This window comes from Budorcas taxicolor, chromosome 14, assembly GCF_023091745.1.
Source record: "Budorcas taxicolor isolate Tak-1 chromosome 14, Takin1.1, whole genome shotgun sequence".
Lineage (NCBI taxonomy): Eukaryota > Metazoa > Chordata > Mammalia > Artiodactyla > Bovidae > Budorcas > Budorcas taxicolor.
The window spans coordinates 16460456-16483321 of record NC_068923.1 but is presented as its reverse complement, the minus strand read 5'-3'; the positions used below and the strand labels follow the sequence as shown (position 1 = coordinate 16483321).

The 22866-nt window shown below is 51.0% G+C and overlaps 1 protein-coding gene across 11 annotated transcripts in view; it reads right to left on the bottom strand.

Moving 5' to 3' along the window:
- Window positions 1-535: 535 nt before the first annotated feature.
- Window positions 536-22866, bottom strand: part of PTK2 (protein tyrosine kinase 2) — a 191322-nt gene continuing 168991 nt past the window's right edge. For 8 of the 11 annotated variants that reach the window (XM_052651609.1, XM_052651607.1, XM_052651612.1 and 5 more), the window contains 9 exons: window positions 22082-22168; window positions 20514-20651; window positions 19649-19780; window positions 13194-13256; window positions 10126-10165; window positions 9693-9799; window positions 5741-5896; window positions 4377-4457; window positions 536-1733 (listed from right to left, as the gene is read on the bottom strand). In XM_052651609.1, the coding sequence (XP_052507569.1) occupies window positions 1521-1733; window positions 4377-4457; window positions 5741-5896; window positions 9693-9799; window positions 10126-10165; window positions 13194-13256; window positions 19649-19780; window positions 20514-20651; window positions 22082-22168 (1017 nt within the window). In that variant the 3' untranslated portion in view covers window positions 536-1520. The remainder of the gene's footprint in view (window positions 1734-4376; window positions 4458-5740; window positions 5897-9692; window positions 9800-10125; window positions 10166-13193; window positions 13257-19648; window positions 19781-20513; window positions 20652-22081; window positions 22169-22866) is intronic. The other 3 variants (XM_052651614.1, XM_052651615.1, XM_052651616.1) reach the window with 2 other exon arrangements.

Below are 22866 nucleotides of genomic sequence, written 5' to 3'. Positions count from 1 at the left end.
ATCACCAGCTTAAAGATGAGGACGCGGGGACTCAAGATCCCAACAAAGACTTGGGAGGGCAACATCCCCGACCTTCCTTCCAGGTGCGGAGGCCCAGAGGGAGGGGCTGCGCCCCGGCCTTCGGGTCCCTGCACTGGGAGCTGGGCTCTGCCTTCCCCCTCAGGGTCCCTGGCGGTACAAACCCCAGTCTGGCGGCCCACAGGCTCCAGGAGATGAGGCTGGGCCTGGGGCCTCATGCTGATGGTCTCCTTAAGAGAGCAAGGCTCCCGACTCTGCTAACCAGGTAGCAAGCACGGCGCGCCTGCAGAGCTTGATTTCCCATTTCACCGTGAAGATGGAGGGAAAGCTTGACTTAGGCTGGGCAGTTCTTCTGAGTGGTGTTCTTGACTTGTCAAGAGGACAGAGAGTAAGATGAGTAATTTTGGGGAGCTTGTCTATATATTACTTGATCTGACAAGTTATCTTGAGAAATTTCAAATGATCTAAAGGAACAGAACCAAAAGAAAGGATATTACGCCAAGAACTTTACTGGCAACACCTTTTTAATAGGTCAAAGTAACTGTACAGTTCATTATATTCTTCCTGAGAATAATTTATATCCCCCAACAAACTAAAGGGAGGGTGTATTTTTCAAAATTATTTAACAGAATGGATGGTAAAACTGGACATCAAAGGAAAACCAAATCTGTTTCGCCCAATTCTCTCCTGGGAAGACAGACACAATGAAGGGTTAGTTAACTCCAGTGGCTGTAAAATAGTCAACATGGCTTTAATCTTTCTTTATAAATTATATAAAAATGGAAAACAGGGATGGTTCCAGAACTTCTTCTCAATGCAGTTTGGAGGTGCTCTGGTACAAAGCATTTCTGCTTCCGAGAGAAATAACATCGCTACAAAAAACTGGCACATTATTCTGGTGAAAAAAGACAAAAGTTTTTAGTGTGTTCTACAGCTAGTTTCCAACCAAATGTTTCACACACCCACATGAAAGTAAAAGGCAGGAAGGAGGAGAGGGTTGTAGTTTTTTTTTTTTCTGAAATGACTCAAGTCTTCAAAATATAGCTTTTATATTCTTCCTCTGTAAAGTGGTATTAGCATATTGCAACTGAAGAGTGTTCTGACGACAAAAATTCCAGTCTGGATCGCAAGTCTGCGGTTGGCAAAGGGATTCTCAGCCCCGTGGTTCCTGGAACCCTCCGCTTCCTCCTCTTCTTCCAAAGCAAGGTCTGGCCAGTTCAGGAATCAGCACGTCACCGCCTTGGCCATTTCCACGAAAGCATATCCTGACAGAAGCGCAGCCTGTCCTTCATCATTCTTTAAGAGCTTCTCACGTACGGCTTTTACTCTCAGAAAAACGCCACACTGTGGATCCCGGACTTTTCTGAACACCATGATTAAAGAGCCGAAACAAAAACAACCCAAATCAAAACACAGTTAAACTTATGTGAGATTTCCAAGCAGCCGTCAGTCAAAACGTTGGCGCTGGGCCTCGAGGCGGGTGGGGCGGGGGTGGGCCGCGCTCAGTGCGGCCTCGGCTGCCCCAGGGCTTTCAGTCTGGCCTGGTCGATGACGTCGAGCAGGTTCTTGGCGTCCACGGCCAGCGCGTGAGCAGCCGTCAGCATCTGTTTCTTGTACTCCTGCTGCAGGCTGGTCATGACGTACTGCTGGGCCAGTTTCATCTTGTTGATGAGCTCCCCCAGGTCGGAGTTCAGCAGCTTCTGGGCCATCTCGATCTGCAAGGACAAGAGGGTCAGGAAAGCTGCCTGTGGTCACTGCTCAGGGGTCTTAGGCGCTCTTCTTAGCTGCCTCCTAAGAAAGAGACTCTCTTCCCTGGAAAGAAGACAGAACTGGGTCTCTACCTCTAGGCCTGCATGCCTCTACTGCACCTGCCGCAGGACCTTCCTTCGCTACACGGAAGGTGGTTCAAGGGTGTCAGGAGGCCCCGCCCCACTTGGATGTCAACTCCAGACCCTTCCAAACAGATCAGAGGGCGAAGTGGGGGTCGCTGTGATCTATCTACCTGCTCTTTAAACAGTCAGCGAGCACTTCTGTGTACAAGGCCCCCGGAGCTGTAGACACAGAGATGATCAGAGAAACTACCCCACAGAGACGGACCCGGAGAAGAGCAGGTCACAGCTCTGAAGAGCAACAGAGATGCCACGGGGGGCACGCCCCAACAGCTGGCCGGGACCTCACCCGCTCGCTGGCTTCCACCGTGAAGGGCCTCATGGGCCCCCCGCTCACCGTGCTCCTGTGAAACGCAGCAGGGGGAGGCCCGAGGGGTTTCAGGAAGGGGAATGCCATAACCCAGAAGGGGCGCTGGTATGTGAAGGGACTGAACCGAGGTGGGGAGAGCTTGGAGGCAGCGCAAGCAGCTGAGAGAGGCTGTGGTCCCTCAGGGAAGAGGGGCGAGGCCATGATGATGGAGAAGCAAGGCCTAACCTGAAAAGTGACAGCAAACTGTGCGTGCGTGCGTGTATGTGTACATGTGTGGTTCATGCTGGGCAGGGTGGTGGGTACACACTGGTCCCACTGACAACCGCAGGAAGAACGTGCGGTAGGGGTAGACTCCCGCAGAGAGCCGGTGCCCAGGGCTCAGGGTGAGGGCCACTGACAGCAGGGGGGCGGCCCTGAAACATCGCGACCTGTAGGTGTTGAGAGAACTGCGGTGGAGAAAATGTGTCTGTGAACACTGGGGGGCACCTTGGGGTGGTCACACTCAGGGCAGCAGAGAAGAGCTGCAGGGGGTGGCAAGGGAGGCCGGAGGGAGGTTGGTTCTGAAATCTGGGGTCCTCACCAGGGAGTGAGGACTTGGGGTGGCCTCCGGGACCCCTGGCAGGAGAAGTAGAGAAATGCTAACACTGGGTCCAGAGGGACCCGGCCAGGGAGACGGGTGAGAAGGCGGGAGGAAGCAGGAGAGCAGGAGGCAGGGAGCCGTGCGCAGGAGAGCCAGCGACAGGGCGGGGCTGTGGCAGGCCTGGCAGCTACGGCTGCGGTCAGACCTGGTCATGCTCAGTCGGTAAAGAATCTGCTTGCAATGCAGGAGACTCGGTTCAATCCCTGGATGGGGAAGATCCCCGGGAGAAGGGAATGGCCACCCAGTCCAATATTCTTGCCTGGAGAATTCCCATGGACAGAGGAGCCTGGCGGGCTACTGTTTCCTCACTTCTGGTACCTGGAGTTTCCTCATTCTGGTGCCAAATTGTTAATTGTAGAAAACCAATTTAAGTTCTAATAAAGCAGACAAAGGCACTAATCTCCTAACTGGAGAGAAACATAAAGCTACACGGTGACAACCAGGCAGAACCATTTTCCAAAATGACGTTAAGTGGTGTCGTGCAAGGGAATTGATGTCACATACAGAAGACCCGCGCAGAAGCTATGCCCAGCTGCTCCGCGTGTCCCGACACTGGCTGGGCGGGCTGCCCAGGACACGGCCTCCCGAGGGGATGCAGCGGGGAGGGGGGACCCAGAGCCTCGTGGCCTGGTCCCATCGTGGGGGACAGCGAGCGCCTGAGCAGCTGGCCCAGAAGAAGCACAGAGACACGCTGGTGTCAGGGGCCCCGTGAGCCCTGGGCTGTAGCCCACCAGAGGGAGAAGCCGGAACATGACCCTGCCAGTCGGTGTGAAACCCCAGTCGTGGTGACTGTGCCGAGTAAGAGAACAGCCCCGAGCGGAAACACCACAGGCAGGGGCATGACAAGCACAGCCCCTCCCAGGGGGCACCGGAGATGCAGATGCTGGTGAGCAGACACAGAGAGACTGCAAACATGGCCCAATGGGGCAGGCGGCAGACTGGGGCGGGGGGGACCTGAAAACTCATGGTGCTGTTCTGGAAACTTTCTATAAGTCTGAAATCACTTCAAAATAAAAAGTAAAGAAAAAAAAACTAAGAAAACAAAAGCAAGGCCTGCTGGGCTGCAGGACAGACCATGGGCCACCAGGGAGAAAGCAGCAAAGTGGACGCAGGAGACAGGGGTGGCGAGGCGAGGGAAGTGAGCAGGGCCAGGTATGGGCTGCAGACGCTAAACTTACTTACTGGTCACAGGTTTTCATAGCACTGCTTTCAGTGGGAATTCGGGGTTGCTCACAGAGGAACTCAAGGAAGCGAGCAGGAGGCCTCTCTCAACCCAGCCCGCTGCTCCGTCCATGCTCCCGAGGACTCCACGGGGCCCGCAGTCCCACACCCATGCTCCCACCTGCCCTCAGGACGCCCTGTTCTTCAGGGCACGGGCACCATTCACCCCACGCGGGCCCCAGGGTGGACGGCTGGTCCTCAGAGTCCCTGACTGGGGCGCTGGCCAGAAGGTCACACCCAGCAGAGCAGTCACCGCAGCCCCCAGGGCCCACACACTGCCCCCTGGATGAGGCCCTACCTCTCGGTGGGTGCTGGCGGGCAGGACAGGAATGGTCTCATCCACCGTGGCCAACAGCGTCCTCAGGGCCAGGCCGACTTCCTAACAGACAGGAGACCACACCAGCGTTAGGACGCACACCAGGCAGCTCCATGCCAGCCATGACAGTGTCTCCTTCCAGCGACAGGACTTTCATTTCCTTTTCACTACTTTGGGGGAAATTTCTGTATTTCTTTTCCACAGTCCTGAGCCTGATCTCGTTATGAGGCAGATTCAGATCTCTGGACACCCACTGCTCTCCTGTCCGGGGAACAGGGGATCAGGCAGGGAAAGCGGGCTGCGTGTGCATAGAGACTCTCTTCTCTCTCTGGTGTTTTCCGCAGCCTCAAGGGGCAGCTGGGAAGGCTGTGGCTGTTGCTACATGTGGGAGCAAACGCCAGGTGGCACCAGCTCTGGGGCCCACGCTGACCCTGGGGCTTCGTCCACTATGCACACGGGGCACAACAGCCCTCCCCTGGTCACTCAGGGTTTAAAGGGACCAAGTGTAATTAAAAATGGTATGACGCCATGGGGGTCAACTATGTAAGGACTCAGGTGCTAAGTTATGCCTGCAGCATGGATAAGACCAGTAAGGACAAGGTGCTTATTACCACTTGATCAACTGACAAAAAGTATCATATAGTTAAAAAAGCAGCTTCTGTAAAGTCACCCTGAAAAGTTTTATTATGTACAAAATCCTGACTGCTTTTGTATACAGTTGAGTTTATTAGTATTTAGAAAAAAAAATGCCTGTGGTTCCTGCAAGTTGACCCTTAAGAACTTTGGTTACAGTTGCTATGGGAGTAGGCTGCAAACTCAACCAGAATGGATTAACTGGGCTGTCCACAAAATAGCATGGCTTCCGAGCAGCTATTCCACACTGGGGTTTAAAAACAGCTGTTCCAGAGATGGCTCACTGGTACACTAAAAAGGTTGTTCATTCCTGCAACTCTACAGAAAAAGGAATAATCCTGTTGAAAAGACAAATCGGAAACAGGATGACCACGTAGTCAAGCAGTTCCGCTTCTGGGTGAACGCCCTGCAGAGCTGCAGGCAGGGTCTCCCCGGGGTGCTACAACCCAGGGAGACCCTGCCTGCCCTTTCAAACATAACTGCCTCCCCTGCCCTGGCGGCACCAGACTGTTGGCGGTCTCCTGCAGCTGTTCTCACCCGAGACCACCTGAACCAGCCGCCACCGTTGATGGCTCTCCTGCACAGGACACTCTGGGACCGAGGTCGGGAACGGCAGTGGTCACTGGGAGGCGCAGGCCTTCTGAAGCGGCGGGATGGACGGGCCTGAGGGGCGTGGGGACCCGAGGCCATGTGCATGACGGGGCTCAGCTTACCTTCACCATGGGGACGTACTCCTCTGGCGGGGCGGGCTGGATCTTGCTGGACATTTCGATGACCGCTCTCACCAGGCCCGTCACGTTCTCATACACCCTGTCGTTGGACCGGTCCAGGTTGGCAGTGGGAGGGGGGCTGATCTCCTGAGGCTGAAGCTGCCAATACAGAAGCCGGTTATCTTTCCCTCGTCCAGCAGATGGCGACATATCACCGCAACGCGGCTAGGAAGGGTCTTTAAGAGAGATCAGAGTGGATCACTTAAGGGGTCTTGTCTTAGGGGACACACTTCAGTCTGAGGATGACGGAAAGCAGTTCATCCAAGTGACAAATGACTAAGGCACAACTTTTTCTAACTCTGAGCTCAGTTAAAGGAAATGAGAGGGAATCGCACGTGCTGTACTCGAAGGCCCGCTTCATTCAGAGAGGTGATTCACAACTCTAAACCCCCAAAATCATTCAACAGAAGAGGAAAAACCCAGGAACCCCACGCCTCTCTGAGGACTCATGGTGTAACAAGTGGACAAGTGCAAGTCCTCTTTAAACGGACACCCTCTGTGTGCTGGGCGCTGCTGCAGCGGGGGCTGCGCGGGTGCTGCTCTGTGCGGGAGGCCCTGCTCCCTCACCCACAGTCGAGATGGGGTGAAATGAAGGAACACATGTGAAGGTGCCTACCGCAGGGCCTGGGCACACAGGCTTCAGCAAGTGCTACCCAAGACAACCTGAGCCCTGAAGGCTGCACCGAGGCCCCAGAGCAACCGCCAGTGCGTTAACAAGTCCAACTGGCCGCCCAGGCATGAAAGGACAGCATGCCTCTATCCTGACAAGACCCAGGCACAGCAGCAGCACTTGTCCTTGTGGACCTGCTGCCAGCGCTCAGCCTCAAACTCTGGGGGCCATCTCTGAGCCCTGGGACAGAAAGTGACAGGAGTGCTCCACCACGGCACAGACGCTCGTGGCCCCCTCTGCGGCAAACACACGTGCTGCCCTGGGGAGAAACCAACCAAACGTGTCCTCCCTGGGCTCCCTGCCTCCTGGTCCAGCTGTGCGTGCAGAGCAGGGTGTGACGGAGAGCTGGACAGACACACAGACACCATGTGCTTACCCTCCATGGCTATTGTCGAACGGAAGGTGAGGACAAGTTAGAGGAATTTGTCAGAGAAAGGGAAAAAAGAAAAACAGTATTAATAAAGGTAGCAGACAAAACCCCCATAAAAACACACGAGCAGAACAAGAGGAGCAGGTTTCCGCCTGTTGGCTTGGCTCGCTGGCCAGCCAAGCGTAGCCGCCGGGCGGTCTGTTCAGGGCACCCGCGTATTCAGCAGGGGTCTGCCATGCACCATGCTTGTTTCCATGAATGAATGAGGAAAACAACATGCAAAGCCCGAGCGTGACAATCCAGCAGCCGTGCAAGGATCCATAGAACCAGGCTCTTTTATAAAGGAAGGAGGCCTATCTATGCTGTGTTCACACAACACTGCCCACTGGACTCCTGAGGTTCAGGAGGAACGGCACACCCTCAGTCCCTGAGTGGCCCCCAACACCCGACATCCTTGGAAACGGGCTTCAACCCAGCCATCCCGCTGTGACAGAGATGCCTGGCTGGGGGCTGTATTTAAAGATACCAGGAGCTTCATTTAAAAACAAACGAACAAAAAAATACCCCTCATTTGAACCAGTTCTTATGGCTGGGTTCTTCCTTTATTTTAAGCCTAGAAATTTTATTTAATGTTTTCTTTTCTCTATAGTTTTAAAGCTATTCTACTGTAATATGACCGACAAAGTTAACTGAGAGAAATATGGGTTTCTTGACTTTTCTTTAGAATTGTCTGAATTCTATATCCTTTGGTATAGAAATTTCGCGGAATCCTAAATTCTGAGGTCCAATCCTCCACGCTGTGTGTGCTGGAAAGGGGGAAGTTGTTACTAACAGCATCACTTCTGAGAGCAGAGGCACTGGCACTGAGATGCTGAATGTGGCGGGAGAGCCGGCTCAAAGGGCATCAATCAGTGTGGAGAGGGGGGCTTCCTCAGGTGTGGCGGCCGGGGCTCCGACAAGGAACCACAACTGGACTCCCGGAGGAGAGGGTGGTCTGTCCTGTCTGAAGCTCTTTCTTCTGTGTTCATCCTTTGCCAGCTCTTGTGAGGGTAGCACCACGCTGCCAGGGGCCACTCCCGGGGACCCTCCCAAAGCACCAGCTTGCTTTGCAGACAGCTGACACTGGCCTCCTGTTTTCTGGAGCTTGACCACTTGGAGGCCCCTGGCAGAAGGTTAGGACACACCACCAACCCACAGAGACACAGGTAATCCAACCACTCGTGGTGGGAGGGGTCGTCCTGGAAGACTTGGGTAGTTCAGAGCCGAAATGTAAAGCCACCAAGCAGAAACTGAGACTGGTTTCTGGCTATTATTTGGATGAATACCAATTATACCAGGTAAAGGTAAGCGTTTCTGTATTAAAGAGAGCGCTTCTTTCAGACTGGATTTGATAATAGAGATAAATACTTCACACTTATCAATCAGAGTGTATTTTAAGTAAGCACACTCTTTCCACAAAGACTTCTACTTGTTCAATATCCTATATATACCCTGTAACAAGGGTATTTCCCCATTGTATTTATTCATATGTTAGTCCACATGTTAAAAATGAACACAGGTCAGAGGTCTAAGCTGGTATCTGATCTACTTTTAAAGTTGGCTTTTCACCGCAATACAGACCATTTTGAGAATTTCTTGTTTTGCTTATGAAAATGAAAAAATGTCACTAACCCAATTTCTCTCTTCATTTTTAAAATGTATGTGAAGAAACCACATCAGGAAAGGGTTTGTCCTCTTCTGCTCCTCTGTGCTGCTAGCAGAGTCACAGGCCCGGAGGCCTGGCAGCTGGGAAAGCCAAGCCCCACGCCGTCCCCAAGACGAGCACTCTGGTTTCTGGGAGCTGGTGACCTGCTCTTGGACAGGGGTGCCTCTGGGCCCGTGCTAACCTCTGTGCTGCCCCTGCAGGGGCCAGGCTGGTCTCAGAGAGCGGCCTCTGGGCTGCAGGCTGATGCGTGCCTGGACATGACATTTTCTCTGCCTGGACAACCTCTCTGACTCTCCTGCCTCTATGAGGAATCAGCCCCTTGGCTTCCAGTGTGAACCTGAAGGGGCAGCACACAGCATGTGGACGGAAAGCCAGGTCTGCGGCTAAATGCTGGGTCAGCTACAGGGAAGCTGTACCTTTGAAATGCCCTTTAACCTCTGGGAACTGGGGTGTCTCATGTGAAAGCTGAGAAAAACAGTAAGACCACCAATCCCGTGAGGCTGATGTGAGCTTTAAACTACACAGGGGCAGGTTCTGCCACAGCAGCTGGCACTCAATAAATGGTGGCTGTCAATGAAACACAGCTTCTCAGTACTGATCACAGCTACTGGGTTCTATCATGTACCTTTTTCTAGGCACCATGAAAAAGAAAAAAATACCAATCAAATCCACACACCATCTTGATTTTAGAGACATATTCTGAGAGAACTGGCCTAATGAGGAGTGGAGGTGCCCTCCCCTTGAGTGCGCACACAGCAGGGGCAGCTGGAGCCCAGCACATGCTGCTGGGCACACCCAGTTGCGGCCGCAAGGGGAGGGTCGAAACCTGCACCCCTGCCCCAGCCACGAGGCCGGACTGGGAGACACTGCGCCTGCTCAAGGTCTTGGTCCCCCAGGCGTCGGGCTCAACCCACCTGTATCATCAGAAGGTGTCCTAGCACTTCACCTCAAAGAAACATCCCGTCTGATTAGAAAACTCTCTTCAGATAGGATCTGACTGAGGCCCTGGACTATCACGTGAGAGAACACAGGCAAAGAGCTCCCAGTAAGGCTGGTCCTGACTCCAAGTGGGGTCTGGAGCCGACGGAGGAGCCCGCCCGCCCCACCGCACATCACTGCAGGGCCGTCACCTGGGATGGAAGGCGCTCACCTTGATGCCCTCGTTGTAACTGTCCCCGGGGCTGCCGAGGCTGGCCAGGCTGCCCAGGTGCCCGGGGGCTCCGGGACGTGGCGGCTTCTTTGGTGGCGCTGCAGGATCTGGTAAAGGAATAAGCCCCGTTGAGTAACGTCTGTTAATGGAAAGGATGGAAACGACTCCCAAATAAACGGAGTTATTACAACAGGCGCTAGTCTCAGAGAGGGCACCCTGCGGGGGTGGGGGCGGGGCATTTCTGGTGCATTAGAGCCGTAACTGCTGTTTTCCAGTACTCTGGGCATGGGCTGAATTTGGTAAACATCACACATGCTGTGGTCTGCAGCGGGAGAAGCGTGAACACATCACGAGGCATTCCAAAGCTAAGAAACTACACTCCCTCCAAATTACACAAACTGCGTGATGTGCCGGAATCCATTTCTTAACTTACCTGGTTTGCCCACAGGCTGATATATGTGCTGGTTTCCAGTCTGTGGGGAAAAAAGACACGGGGTCAGTGCAGTAGGGCGCATCACAAGGCAACAGCCGCCCCGCCCAGGACACCTGCGCGAAACACTGGGCTCAAAAGCCAACGAGACAGGGGAGGGGGCTGCCTGCACGGCCTCGGGCGGGGCGGGCGCTTAGGCTAATAAGCACAGAACACCCAGGGGGTGTGGGGTCAGGGCCGTCACAATTCCAGAATTTCTTTAAAGAAATTATGTCCACAGACGTCTCCAGTTGGCTCACAGGAGTGTGAAATCTGTGCCTGCGTCTGGATGCGCCGCCACCCCACCCCCATTACAAGAAGGGGAGCCACTGGGGACAGCAGCGAGAAGAGGCTTCGCAGCACTGGGACGTCTACATTGTCACTATCGCCTGAAGGACCTGGGGTGACACCCCCTCTGATCTGCACTAGCCACAGGCCAAGCCAGGAAGCCAGAGCACCCCAGGCAGGCGCACAGACGACTAGCCCTCGTCTAGGCTGTCGTGCCTACAGCTGCGATCAGAGCCGCCTATCCTAGGCTGACTGAATGAAAACAACTATGTTCAGAACCCTACCCTACTTTTGAAGAGACTTGCCTTGCTTACTCTAAAACAATAAACTGGTTAAAATACAAGTATTTTAAGGTGCTTTACTTTTTACTGAGCAGAGACCCACTTCTTTAAAACACAAGGACCATGAGACAGCACACACAGACACAACTGCTCCTTACCCAGGACCACAGCGGCTCCCACCAGGTCGCTGAACACTCCCTGTTTCAAAGACTATTGATCACAGTGTGGGGGTTTATCTCAGGGTACTCTATTCTGTTCCACTGACCTATGTGTCTGTTTTTGTGCCAAGACCTTACTGTTTTGATTACTGCAGCTTTGCAGTACAGTCTAAAGCCAAGAAGGGGGATTCCTTCAGCTCTGTTCTTTCCCAAGACTGTTTTGGCTATTCAGGGTCATTTTTATTTCCACACATATTTTAAATGTATTTTCTGTTAAAAATGCCATTAGTATTTTGACAGGGGTTGCGCTGGTCGTTTTAGCAACGTTACTTCTTCCAGTCCAAATCCACAATGGATCTTTTTGGGGATCTGTGTTGTCTTCAGTTTCTTCCATCAGCATCCTATAGTTTTCAAAGTACAGGTCTTTTGTCTCCTTACATTAAGTTTATCCCTAGGTATCTTATTCTTTTTGATGTGGTTGTAAATGAGATTATTTCCCTAATTTCTCTTTCTGATAGTTCATTCTTAGTGTATAGAAATGCAACAGATTTCTGTATGTTAATTTTGTATGCTGTAACTTTACTGAATTCATTGATAAGTTCTAACAGTTTTCTGGTGGCATTTTTAGGATTTTCTATGTATAGTATCATGTCATCTGCAAACAGTGACAGTTTTACTAATCTGAATTCCTTTTATTCCTTTTTCTTGTCTGATTGCTGTGGCTGGGACTTCCAATACCATGTTGAATAAATGTGAGCAAAGTCAGCATCCTCGTCATGTTCCTGATCTTAGAGGAAAACGCTTTCAGGCGTATGGCATCTTTTCAGCATAAGGAAGGAGCACTGTGTGTGGAGACATTAAATGGGGGACCGTGTGATTCTGCACACATGGACTAAAGAAGCCCAACACTCTGTCCGTAAAGCCCACCGTGTGCGTGTGTGTGTGTGTGTGTGTGTGTGTGTGTGTATGTTTGAACACCGAACACTCTGTAGAGCCCAGTGTGTGTGTGTGTGTGTGTGTGTTTCTGCGTGCAGGCATGCAGGTGTATGATGGGAAAGGTGATGGGAAAGGCCAGACCCTCACATGTGTGTGTGTGCACGCGTGTGTGTGATGGGAAAGGTGATGGGAAAGGTGATGGGAAAGGCCAGACCCTCATGTGTGTGCGTGTGCACGCGTGTGTGTGATGGGAAAGGCCAGACCCTCACATGTGCGTATGTGTGCACGTGTGTGTGTGTGATGGGAAAGGTGATAGGAAAGGCCAGAACCTCACGTGTGTGCGTGTGCACGTGTGTGCGTGTGTGATGGGAAAGGTGATGGGAAAGGCCAGACCCTCACGTGTGTGCGTGTGCACGTGTATGTGTGTGATGGGAAAGGTGATGGGAAAGGCCAGACCCTCACATGTGTGTATGTGTGCACACATGTGTGTGTGATGGGAAAGGTGATGGGCAAGGCCAGACCCTCACATGTGTGTATGTGTGCACACATGTGTGTGTGTGATGGGAAAGGTGATGGGAAAGGCCAGACCCTCACGTGCTGGTGACTGGCCACGTCTTCCAGGGGCCAGGTCTTAGGGGAGCTGGATTTTATAGCACAGACTATGGAAAGCTATGCATCCTGGAGCTGGCTGACAACCTGCTCTCATGTATGTATGTTTTAACGTATGTATGTACATATGTATGTAGGCAGGCATGTGTGTCTAGAAATGAAGTGGTTTATATCTACCCAGGAGCCTTATTAGGGTGGAAATGTATCTCCTTAAGTCCATTACCCAGCAAGTGGCAGTTTCCCTTTTTTACTGGCAATTTAAGTTTTTTCTTTTTTTATTATTTTTTTCTTAATTTATTTTAACCAGATATCCATTGATGGAAATCCTAATAAAATAATTTTAACTACTCTCACCTAAAGAACAGGGAATATTTCTAGCAGGCTTTAAATGTATTTAGAATAATAAGAAGCTAGGTCTTCAAAGAGAATTTCAGGCATTTTCTCCTACAACATCCAGGAGAAAAATCTGCTTGAACAAATTTTCTGTGAGTGTGGAAACGTTTATAAAACATGAAATGAGAGCATACAAATGCGGCTGGACGACAGCTTGTACGTGTTTCAATATTTCAGCTTACTACTGAAAAGACCATGTTAGTAATGGGGGAGAAATTTTGTGTACTGTATGTTTTAATAACCTTGGCTGGAATGCCGGTTTCAGTTATGGAACGAGTTATTGTGTTCTGTACGACAAATACTAAAAAGTATGGACATCCCATGACACAAAGAGGTCCAGGTCCTGACGAGGATGTGAGCTGCTTACCGGGGCCTGAGGACCTCCGTCCTCCCTGTCAATGCTGCCTCGAGAGAGCCGCACATCAGGTTTCTGGAGAAACAAGAGCAAACCATACAGTTTCATTCTTGGCTTGAAAACCACTGATGTATTTCTGTACTAAGCATCTTGAAGAGGCGAAAGTTCCACAGTTTCAGAAACACTCTCAAAGCCCAGAGGTGACAAGTGCAGGTCAGCGGGCCCAGCAGAGGCCCCTTCTCCGCACGCATGCACAGCTAGCAGAACTGGCCTGTGCCCTGCCCCACGTGACACACGAAGATGGGCCTCACCTCTCTTCCTAGCAGCACGCTCTCTTTCCTGAGAAACCCCTGCCCTGGGAGCAGGCACCGATGCTGTCTTCCCAGCAGGTGGAGGCTTACTCCTACTTGGGTGTGTGGCCAAACCAGCAAATGGTCCGATGACGGGTACCCCCCTCCCATGGTGCATCCAGAATTCAAAACCAGACAGAGGAATCTCGACTTAATAAGAGTGGGCAAATTTCACTAACAGAAGACTAAACAAAGTAGGCAGCATGCTGTCAAGGTGTGGAGCTTGGTGGGCTTCCTCCTCATGAAAACAACACCAGGCAGTGGCCCCAGCCTGCCCCACAATGGTGCGGGTTTCACAGAGCCCACAGGCAGCCACACCAACACCTGCCTCTCCGTGCCAGACACACTGGCCAAAGCCCATCCCAGGGTACATTCCCCTTGCCCTCTCCAGGCTGACCACTCATTTCTTGGTCTCCGCCAGTGAACCGTCTCTTTCAGAAACCCTGTATTTGGCAGAGATCACACAGGAAAATGGCAACCCACTCCAGTGTTCTTGCCTGGAGAATCCCAGGGACGGGGAAGCCTGGTGGGCTGCCGTCTATGGGGTCACACAGAGTCGGACACGACTGAAGTGACTTGGCAGCAGCAACACAAGAAAAACTACTCTTGTGAGGGAAAGAACGTCCTGATGAGGGCCGGGCGCTGAGGACACTAGCCACAAGCGCCTGTTAGAGGTGGCGACGGAGGAATGAGCTTGTCCCTCACTTTACTTCAACGTGTTTTCAAAAGTAAAACCATCTCATATAATTCCGTAGCCTACCTATGGCACCACACCATGGAAACAGGCAAACATGGGATGATGTCGCACAGTATTCCAGAGCGTGAATGCTGTCACACACCGAACAAGGTGGAGGCAGCCCGGGGGGCTGGCACTAGCCATCTGATGTGCAAGTTCATTCTCAAAAGGAAAAAAGTACTCACCCTCCACTGTCCTCAGGGTAGAAAATGCCACCAAAGCAGAGCAATGCAGGTACGTAGGGTGTGGGACTTGGGTCAGGCCCCTGCCCTCACGAGCTGTGAGACCTGTGCCCCAACCTCTTCATCTGTAGCACGGGTGGTAGGTGACACCACTCGCTGCGTACCACCCCAAGCCTCGTCAAGATTAAGCCGGGTAACGCTGGCAAAGCACTGAGACCGCCACGCATGCGTGAAGCACAACAAATGGCTCACCTGCCGTTTGGTGAACATTTGGGCCGTTTTCAAAATTTCACCTGCATGAGCAGGCTCTGGGTGAACAGCTCTGTGTACAAACCTTTGACTAAATTCCTGAGCACTTCCTGGGCACATGTTTCTAAGAGCCACAGGGTTTGAACACGTGAAAAGCTGTACGTGTCAGCCACCAGGCTGCCTCTCTGTCCCGCGCCTGCCTCTGTCCATGAGGCCCTGTGCCTCAGCACCGCTGGACTTCACTGAAAACCCGCAGCCAGTCAACAAGCGAAGTGCTACCTGTTGGGACTCCCCCGCCCCTTCCCTACATGGCATAATGCCTGTTTCTTCTTGCCACAGAGGTGCTAAGCTGCCGTGGACAAGGGGCTTCACCTCTCCTGATCCAATTCCTCACCCATATGATTATTACAAGGATTAAGTAAGTGCCTGGCACAGAAATGGTTTTTCCAGTAGTCATGTATGGATGTGAGAGTTGAACTACAATGAAAGCTGAGCACTGAAGAATTGATGCTTTTGAACTGTGGTGTTGAAAAAGACTCTTGAGAGTCCCTTGGACTGCAAAGAGATTCAACCAGTCAATCTTAAAGGAAATCAGTCCTGAATATTCATTGGAAGGACTGATGTTGAAGCTGAAACTCTAATACTTTAGCCACCTGATGTGAAGAACTGACTCCTTGGAAAAGATCCGGATGCTGGGAAAGATTGAGGGCAGGAGGAGAAGGGGACGACAGAGGATGACATGGTTGGATGGCATCACCGACTTGATGGACATCAGTCTGAGCAAGTTCTGGCAGTTGGTGATGGACAGGGAAGCCTGGCGTGCTGCAGTCCATGGGGATGCAAAGAGTTGGACACAACTGAACTGAACTGGCACAGAAATGGGCACATATGAGATGTTTAGCAAATATGTGCTGAAGGAAGGCTTCCAACTTGAAGTCCTCTCCCCGTGCACCACCCTGTCTTCAGACCTGGACCATGGAGGAAACTCGGAGGGCTGTGGCCTGGCTGGGAGCAGAGTCCCGTCTGAGACCCTCTGACCCCATCCTGACGCTTATCTTTCACTCCCGCTAGCTGACTCTGCCACGAGGGGGAAAACAGCTCCAACATTCATTTCCTTTCTCAGAACACAAAGTGGCCTTTATATACTCAAAACGTTCTCATTTTAAAGTTAAAACCCTGCCTTCAACACAGCCCTGCATTAGAGAATGACTGTGCGCACAGCAAGCAAAATAAACAGGGAGCAAAGCTTCTCTCCTTGAAAGCAGCACCCAAGAGGAAAGCAGGACCGCCCAGCGCACTGAGGTACCAGTCAAGGCTGATGGCTCTCTCTTGCCAGTTTGCAGAACAGCTTTCATCGCCGTGGAGCCATCTCAGAAACTGCACGGGCTCATGACATCAGAGAAGGAGGTGGGGACACGCCACCAAGATCCCACTGTAGGTCGCGGCCCTGTGCTCCAGGCAAGAGCCTGCCACCCTGACAAATGTGTGCCGACAGAGGGAGAGGGACCTGAGGGATGCACCACTCTCCAAAGTGCTCGAAAAAAAGTCACATCACACAACGAGGTAGGGGCCTAAAATTGGATGCTTCGATAAACAGCTGCTGATTCTGATCTATTAGAAAAAAATCTGGGAATCACTACTGACAAATCAACGTTAAGTTTTCAAAGAAGAAGGTGACTCCACCAGGATGCAAGCTGACCTCCCGAATGGCGTGGCAGCTCTGCACCCAGCACAGCCCAAGGACCAGGGCGGGTCAGAAAAGACTTGTTGGTACCAAGGCGTTATGAGACAGAAGCAGAGGACGAGCATCTTTGGAAATTTCTAGAGCAATCTAAATAGTAATTTTTAGGTCTTTTGGAGCTCATAATAAAAGTTTCTATATCTTTAAAAATTTTTCCTTTTTTCTAGCAACTGCTTTTTATTTTACTAGAGTATCAGGTCTATAATGGTTTAGAAGAAAAAAAAAAAAGGTTGGGAGCGGCTCGCAGGTATTCTGGCTGAGGTGCACAGTCCAGACTCTCAGCAGCACTGCCTCCCGGCTGATAGAGAGAGAGAGAAGGCCTTGGAGAGACTAACGGTGTACTCCCCATGCCCCTACTGTTTACAGGTTACACATTTAATCCTCAATTCCACCCAACAGAAAAGTGCTCTCGCCCTTTACAGAGGACATTATAACTACTTCACAGATGAATACATTAAAGCATAAAGCGGTAAACAGTTATGTGGGTCACGACAACTAGGACTCTAAGCCCTCACCCGGCTGACCCCGGAGTCTGGGTTCGTGCACTGTGTGCCCTTGCCCTGGAACGCTCTTCAGCCGCTAGGCCGGCCCCGCACGCCTCCCTGGGCTCTGTCCTCTCTGCCACTATCGGGGGCTGACCTGGGGGGTAGGCCCGGACGGCAGGAAGGATGGAGGGCCCCGGGTGGTCAGCCGGTGGCGGCCACTGGCAGAGTCTGAGTCAGAGAAGGACAGGATCAGAGCCGAGTTTTAGAAACGTCACCACAGCTGGGGCAGAAGACACAGCTGGGAGGGGACAGGACTGCAGAGAGGCCAGGCGTGGCATTCACTCCCCCACCTCCTCACCTTGCTCCCCAGTCGGTGGGGCTGCGCTTCGTCCACCAGTCACCCAGAATGACGGCTCGCTTGCTCTCGGCTCCCCCGCCCCGACCCTGGCTACCTGACCCAAACCTGATGCGGCAGCGGTTAGTCAACTTGTCTCATGGCACCAACACTGTTTTGATCTTGAAACCATAACAATGACAATGATAAACCATTCTTGCTTATGAAGATCAACAGGAAACCCCAATGAAACATCATGAACAAGATAAACCAGGACCTTAAAAGGATGTCAGCCATGACTTACTGGGGACTCCTCTCTGGAATGTGATTCCAGCATAAAACTAAGCAAAATGCTTCACACACTTCATCATGTTAAACCTTTTAAAAGGTTTTAAAAAGTTATTTTTTGAAATATAAAGCCAACAGTATACTTAATAAACTATTATAGACATTAACTTTAAAAATAAAAACAAGAAAAGCAGGCAAGAACTTATTTAATACCAAAGTTGGCAAGAGATGCTTCAGGGGCAATATAAGATACATAACTGAAAATGAAGGGAAAAAATGTTTTTAAAAAGTGACAACGGTGTATTCAGATAGGCCAAGGAAATCAGTCAAAAAGATTTCATGTGATAAATATTGTTGTATACAAGGTAATTTCCTAAAATTTAATGCATATTCATATATAAAAACAATAACTAAGAATGACTCAGATGGTAAAGAATCTGCCTGCAATGTGGGAAACCCAGGTTCGATCCCTGGGTCGGGAAGATCCCCTGGAGAAGGAAATGTATTCTCACCTGGAGAATCCCACAGACAGAGGAGCCTGGCAGGCTACAGTCCATGGGGTCACAAAGAGCTGGACACGACTGAGTGACTACAACAACAGTTAATGAGAATGAGACACCAAGCTGTCAGTGAGGGAAACTGAATGAACAGGCAGTGATTTAACGAGGGAAGAGGTGGACTTAGAGGAGATTACGAAGCTGTACGGGAGGAATAAGGGTCAGGAACAAACGACGGAAATGTCATGAGTTCGGGGGACAGGGACACCACGCCTGTCACAGGACACGGCACTGACTAGAACCCCGTGGCGTAGGTTACACAATTCATTAACACGAGTTGGAGGTTACTGGAGTGACAGGAAAGTTCTACATCCGGAGAGTAGGTTGTATGGACTCACACATTCATCAAAACTCATCCAACTGCACACCTAGGATCTCTGTGTCTGTGGTATGTAAGTTATCTCAGAAGGAACAAGCCCAACAGCTGATAGCCGGCAGAGTCTCCAGCCTTGATTCTGGACACCTGCCATCACTCAGACAGCGGAGTTGGGCTTAGGCGGTCAGTTTCCCCACAGACCAGCTCTTCGCGAGGCCTCCCGGGCCTGTCCACCTTGAAACCCCAATCTGTGTGCACCCGGGCACCACAGGCACCCAGCTCCACAGAGCATCCCCAGCTCCCTGCACTCAGAGCAGCTCACAGCCTTGGCCTTCCTCAACCCCCAGGAGCAGCTGCAGACCAGACACCGGTACTGCAAGGCGTTCAGCCTAATCTGGAGAGTGTGTGACAGTCACTTTTAAAATACAAGTCAATGAGGGAAAACAGGCTATCTGTCTTGTAAACCACTGGCTGTTGATTGAACTGTTTCTGTGCCTGAAGGACTCCCAGAGTCCTGAACATGGCTGTACCCCTCACCAATGGTGTCCGGTCCCTCAGCACAGAGGGTGACAAGAGGCCCCGGGGGATGTTTATGGCCCAAGGGACCAGCCCTGGCCCCCTGGGTGTGGGGCTGTGTGAAGGCTCCCTGAGTCCTGCTCCATCCAGCCATCCTTCCCTTCCACTATTTCAGGAAGGAGGGCTGACGGGGGAGGGCTTGGGAGACTGAGGACCCTGTGACACGCAGAGACCGCTGTCACCACTCCTCTGTCCCCAGGGACTTCTGAGGGGCTATCAGCAACAGCTGTCCCAAGAAGACACTTCCTGCCAGGAACCCCAGAGGCGTGTGGGCAGAGGGCTCTGCCCCTCAGACCGTGAACTCAAGGACCCAGGAAGGCAAGCCTGGGGCCTGCCCATCTAGCCACCGGCCTGTAGTGGCAAGAGGCAGTGTCTTGTGGGCAAGCGGCCACTTCAGTGGGAGTCGTTTCTGTATGAGCACGGCAGCCATGCAAAGCCACAGAAATGGTTCTGTGTCTGAGCCCACAATGCCACCGCTGACGTCCTAGAAATTTATCCGGGAAAAGTCAGTTGGGAAAAGCAAACAACCCACTACTACAAGTCTGAGGGAGCCAACGCTCCTGCTCTGGACAAGATGAACCCTGCCGCCATCTGGCGGGACAGCGGGTGCCCCGGGGCTCGAGGAGCGGAAGCACCCAGTGTGTGTCAGTTACCAGAAACCTCTCCTCCTTCTCCAGCCAGCGCTGGTCCTCCTCCATCTCCTGCTGCTGCCGGATCAGCCGCTCCTCCATCAGGTGCGTGGGCAGCGCCTGCCCGAGGCCGCGCAGGTCCAGCGCCGCCGAGTCCTGGGTGGAGGGGGGGTGGGGTTGAGGAGGGTCACTCTCAGGAGTCCACGTATGGTGCTCTTACTTTTTTTCTGTGTGTCTTTCCAAAAAAAATTGAGCAGAGCAGCAAGGGTGGTAGAAATAGGCTCTCGTAAGCTCTGCTTGTGGGAGCCGCTTTTCCTTGGGCTTCCAGTTAACATGGGTGACACAACTTTAACAGGTATACAACTGTTCTCTTGCAGGGATATGTTTAAAGAAGTAATTCAAGATGTGTGCAAAGAATGCATCACTAAACAGAGCAAAAAAAAAAAGTGGAAACGATCTGGAAGTAAAACAACGGGAGGAGGGTTAACTGTGACACATGCATGTTATGGAGTGTAAGGCATGTTTACTCCAAGGAAAAGACCACGAATAGCAGACAACAACAGACGTTCTTGGATTCAAAGAAGTGTTTTTCAATATCACAGGAATGGTTCTTGGTTTCACCAGGAAAACTTGGTAAAAATTAACACGGGCAGCTGAGCTGGAGGCTCTGTCTGTCCACTGGCCTCATGTAGGGCTCTGGTTTTCAAATGAACGGACTAATGATGGTAGCATCTCTTTATCTTTTAGTTAAAAAGATTCACAGACCCAGAGAGCATCTGATCTTAGAATCAGGTCATCTAAACCAAGAAATCTTAGGATTCAGAATGAAAGGTGCCTTGGGTACAGCCTCATCAATTAACAAGGCAAAGCCCAAGGATATCCAATTTACCTCCACGCTGGGCTGCCACATGGTTATCTCCTGTGGTCTGTGATTCCACGAATCTGTTTGGTCCAAGAGAGATGCCTGACCTGGGTAGATGCTGCCAGCCATGGCTGTGACTCCATGTGGGCCAGGGTAGCCAGAGACCTGCGGATGAGCGAAGTGGCTAGGTCACGCTCTGACACAGTGTGGCTTCTGCACAGTCCGGCTTCCAGGTGACAGGAAGTAACTAAGACTGCAGAGGACAGTGTGGCAGCAGAGAAACGGCTCTCCAAAGATGTCCAAGGCCTGATCCCTGGGACCTGTGAACACTGCTCGGCAAAGGGATTGCACAGACGTGATTATAAGTCAGGACTCCTGGGATGGGGAGGTTGCTCTGGACTATCCCAGTGGACCCAAGGAGATCATAAGGTCCCTAAAATGCAAGTGGGAAGCAGCAGGGAAAAGAAAAGGGGGTGTGACTACTGAAGAAGGGCCAGAGAGATACTGGAGTTTGGAAGATGGAAGAATGGGGGTCATGAGTCAGGAGTGCAGGCACCTCTAGAAGCCAGTAAAGCAAGGAAATGGACTCTCAACTATGGCCTTGAGAAAGGTCATCTGTTAGCTTAGACAGCCAGTGCAAATGTACACTAGGAAAGCACACATTCTCTACTTTGCACACTTATTACAATGCTGAGTGCAGACCATCCTCAGATGCAGAAGCAACAGGAGGCCAGAAACACGGCTAAGCTGTCGCTCTATAGGCCCCTTCCTGCCCAGCTCACCGTGACGCCCCCAGCGAAGAAGAAACAAGACCCCCGCAGGCCTGTCCTCTCATGAACCAGGGAGGTGGTGGGAAAGACACGGCTGCACAGTCTGACAGTGATGGTGCGGGCAGAGAAAGAGCGTTTAGTTGGATGTGGAGAAAAATGGCAAGGCAGAAAGGAAGTAGGAGGCGTTTCTCTGTACAGTTCTTGCTCAGTCAAAAGAAGAAGAGAGAAAGGAATCAGAGTTTGCTTCCCTAACTCATCAGGCTGCTTCTGGATGGCAGGACTGTCAGCTACTTTTTAATGAGATAAAGTGCAGTCAAGTCTGTATTTCCAAACATCAACACACCTCTCAGTGAAGCTCTCTATGCGCTGATTTATACCAGAATTCCATACTGATGACACACAGTAAACTTTTAAATAACTTATATAGACAGCTCTCACAGTTTATTTGAATATTTTAATCAAAAAATATTTTACTAAACATGAAATGCTATTATCAGTTACTATGTTTCAGTCAGAAGGGATATATTACTGCCAGAGAACTTTTAGGAATTTTCACAGCAAACAGATTTCCAACCATCTAAGGCAGTTTTTCTATGTAACTCCCAACCACGTGAAAGGATCAAATGAGCCTTTCAAGGCAAAAATGCCTGCGGGAAATGCCTTATCACTGTCCGTATCAAGGTGTGGAAACCTGCGCTTGACAGAGAATTGTTCCTGTTTGATGAAGACACACGTGTTGATTTATCAGTATCAGCATAGTGTTACTGCCCCACTCTGAACGTGAAGAACAAAGGAACACACCTTGCACCTGCAGCGGATACATACCTGGTAGTGGTTGGTCTGTACCATGTGCTGTGGGCTGGGGTAAAATCCTTCACTGGACCTCGGACTGGGATAACCAGGTCTGCTGGGCTGTAGACAGATCAACAGAGCATCATATGAATAGTGTTTTGATTGTTTTGGTGAATCTGCCTTTTGTTAAAAAGAATAGAAAAAACAATTTTCTCTAAGAGCTTAGCTGGAAAGAATGATACAGGGTGTGAAGACATTTCATTGGGGTAACAGTCTCAACAAATAATGCTGGACATCAGGATACCACAAGTGAAAATGAAGCTGGATCCTGTCCACACAACATACACAGAAATTCATTCTAATGGATCATATCTCTAAACCTAAGAGCTAAAACGACAGAACTCTTTGAAGAAGAAGGCTCAGGGGTAAATCTTTGTGACCCTAAAGTGAAAGTGAAAGTCACTTAATCACATGCGACTCTTTGTGACCCCATGGACTAAACAGTCCATGGAGTTCTCCAGGCCAGAACACTGGAGTGAGTAGCCTTTCCCTGCTCCAGGGGATCTTCCTGACCCAGGGACTGAACCCAGGTCTCCTGTGTTGCAAGTGGATTCTTTTTTTTTGTTTGTTTGTTTTTTGCAAGTGGATTCTTTACCAACTGAGCCACAAGGGAAGCCCTTTGTGACCCTGGGTTAGGCAATGGACACCAAAAACTAGTCAACAAATGGAAAAAAGATAAATTGAACTTGGTCAGAATTAAAAACTTTCGCATTATAAATAACTAGGTTAAGAAAGTGAAAAAACAACTCATGAATGGA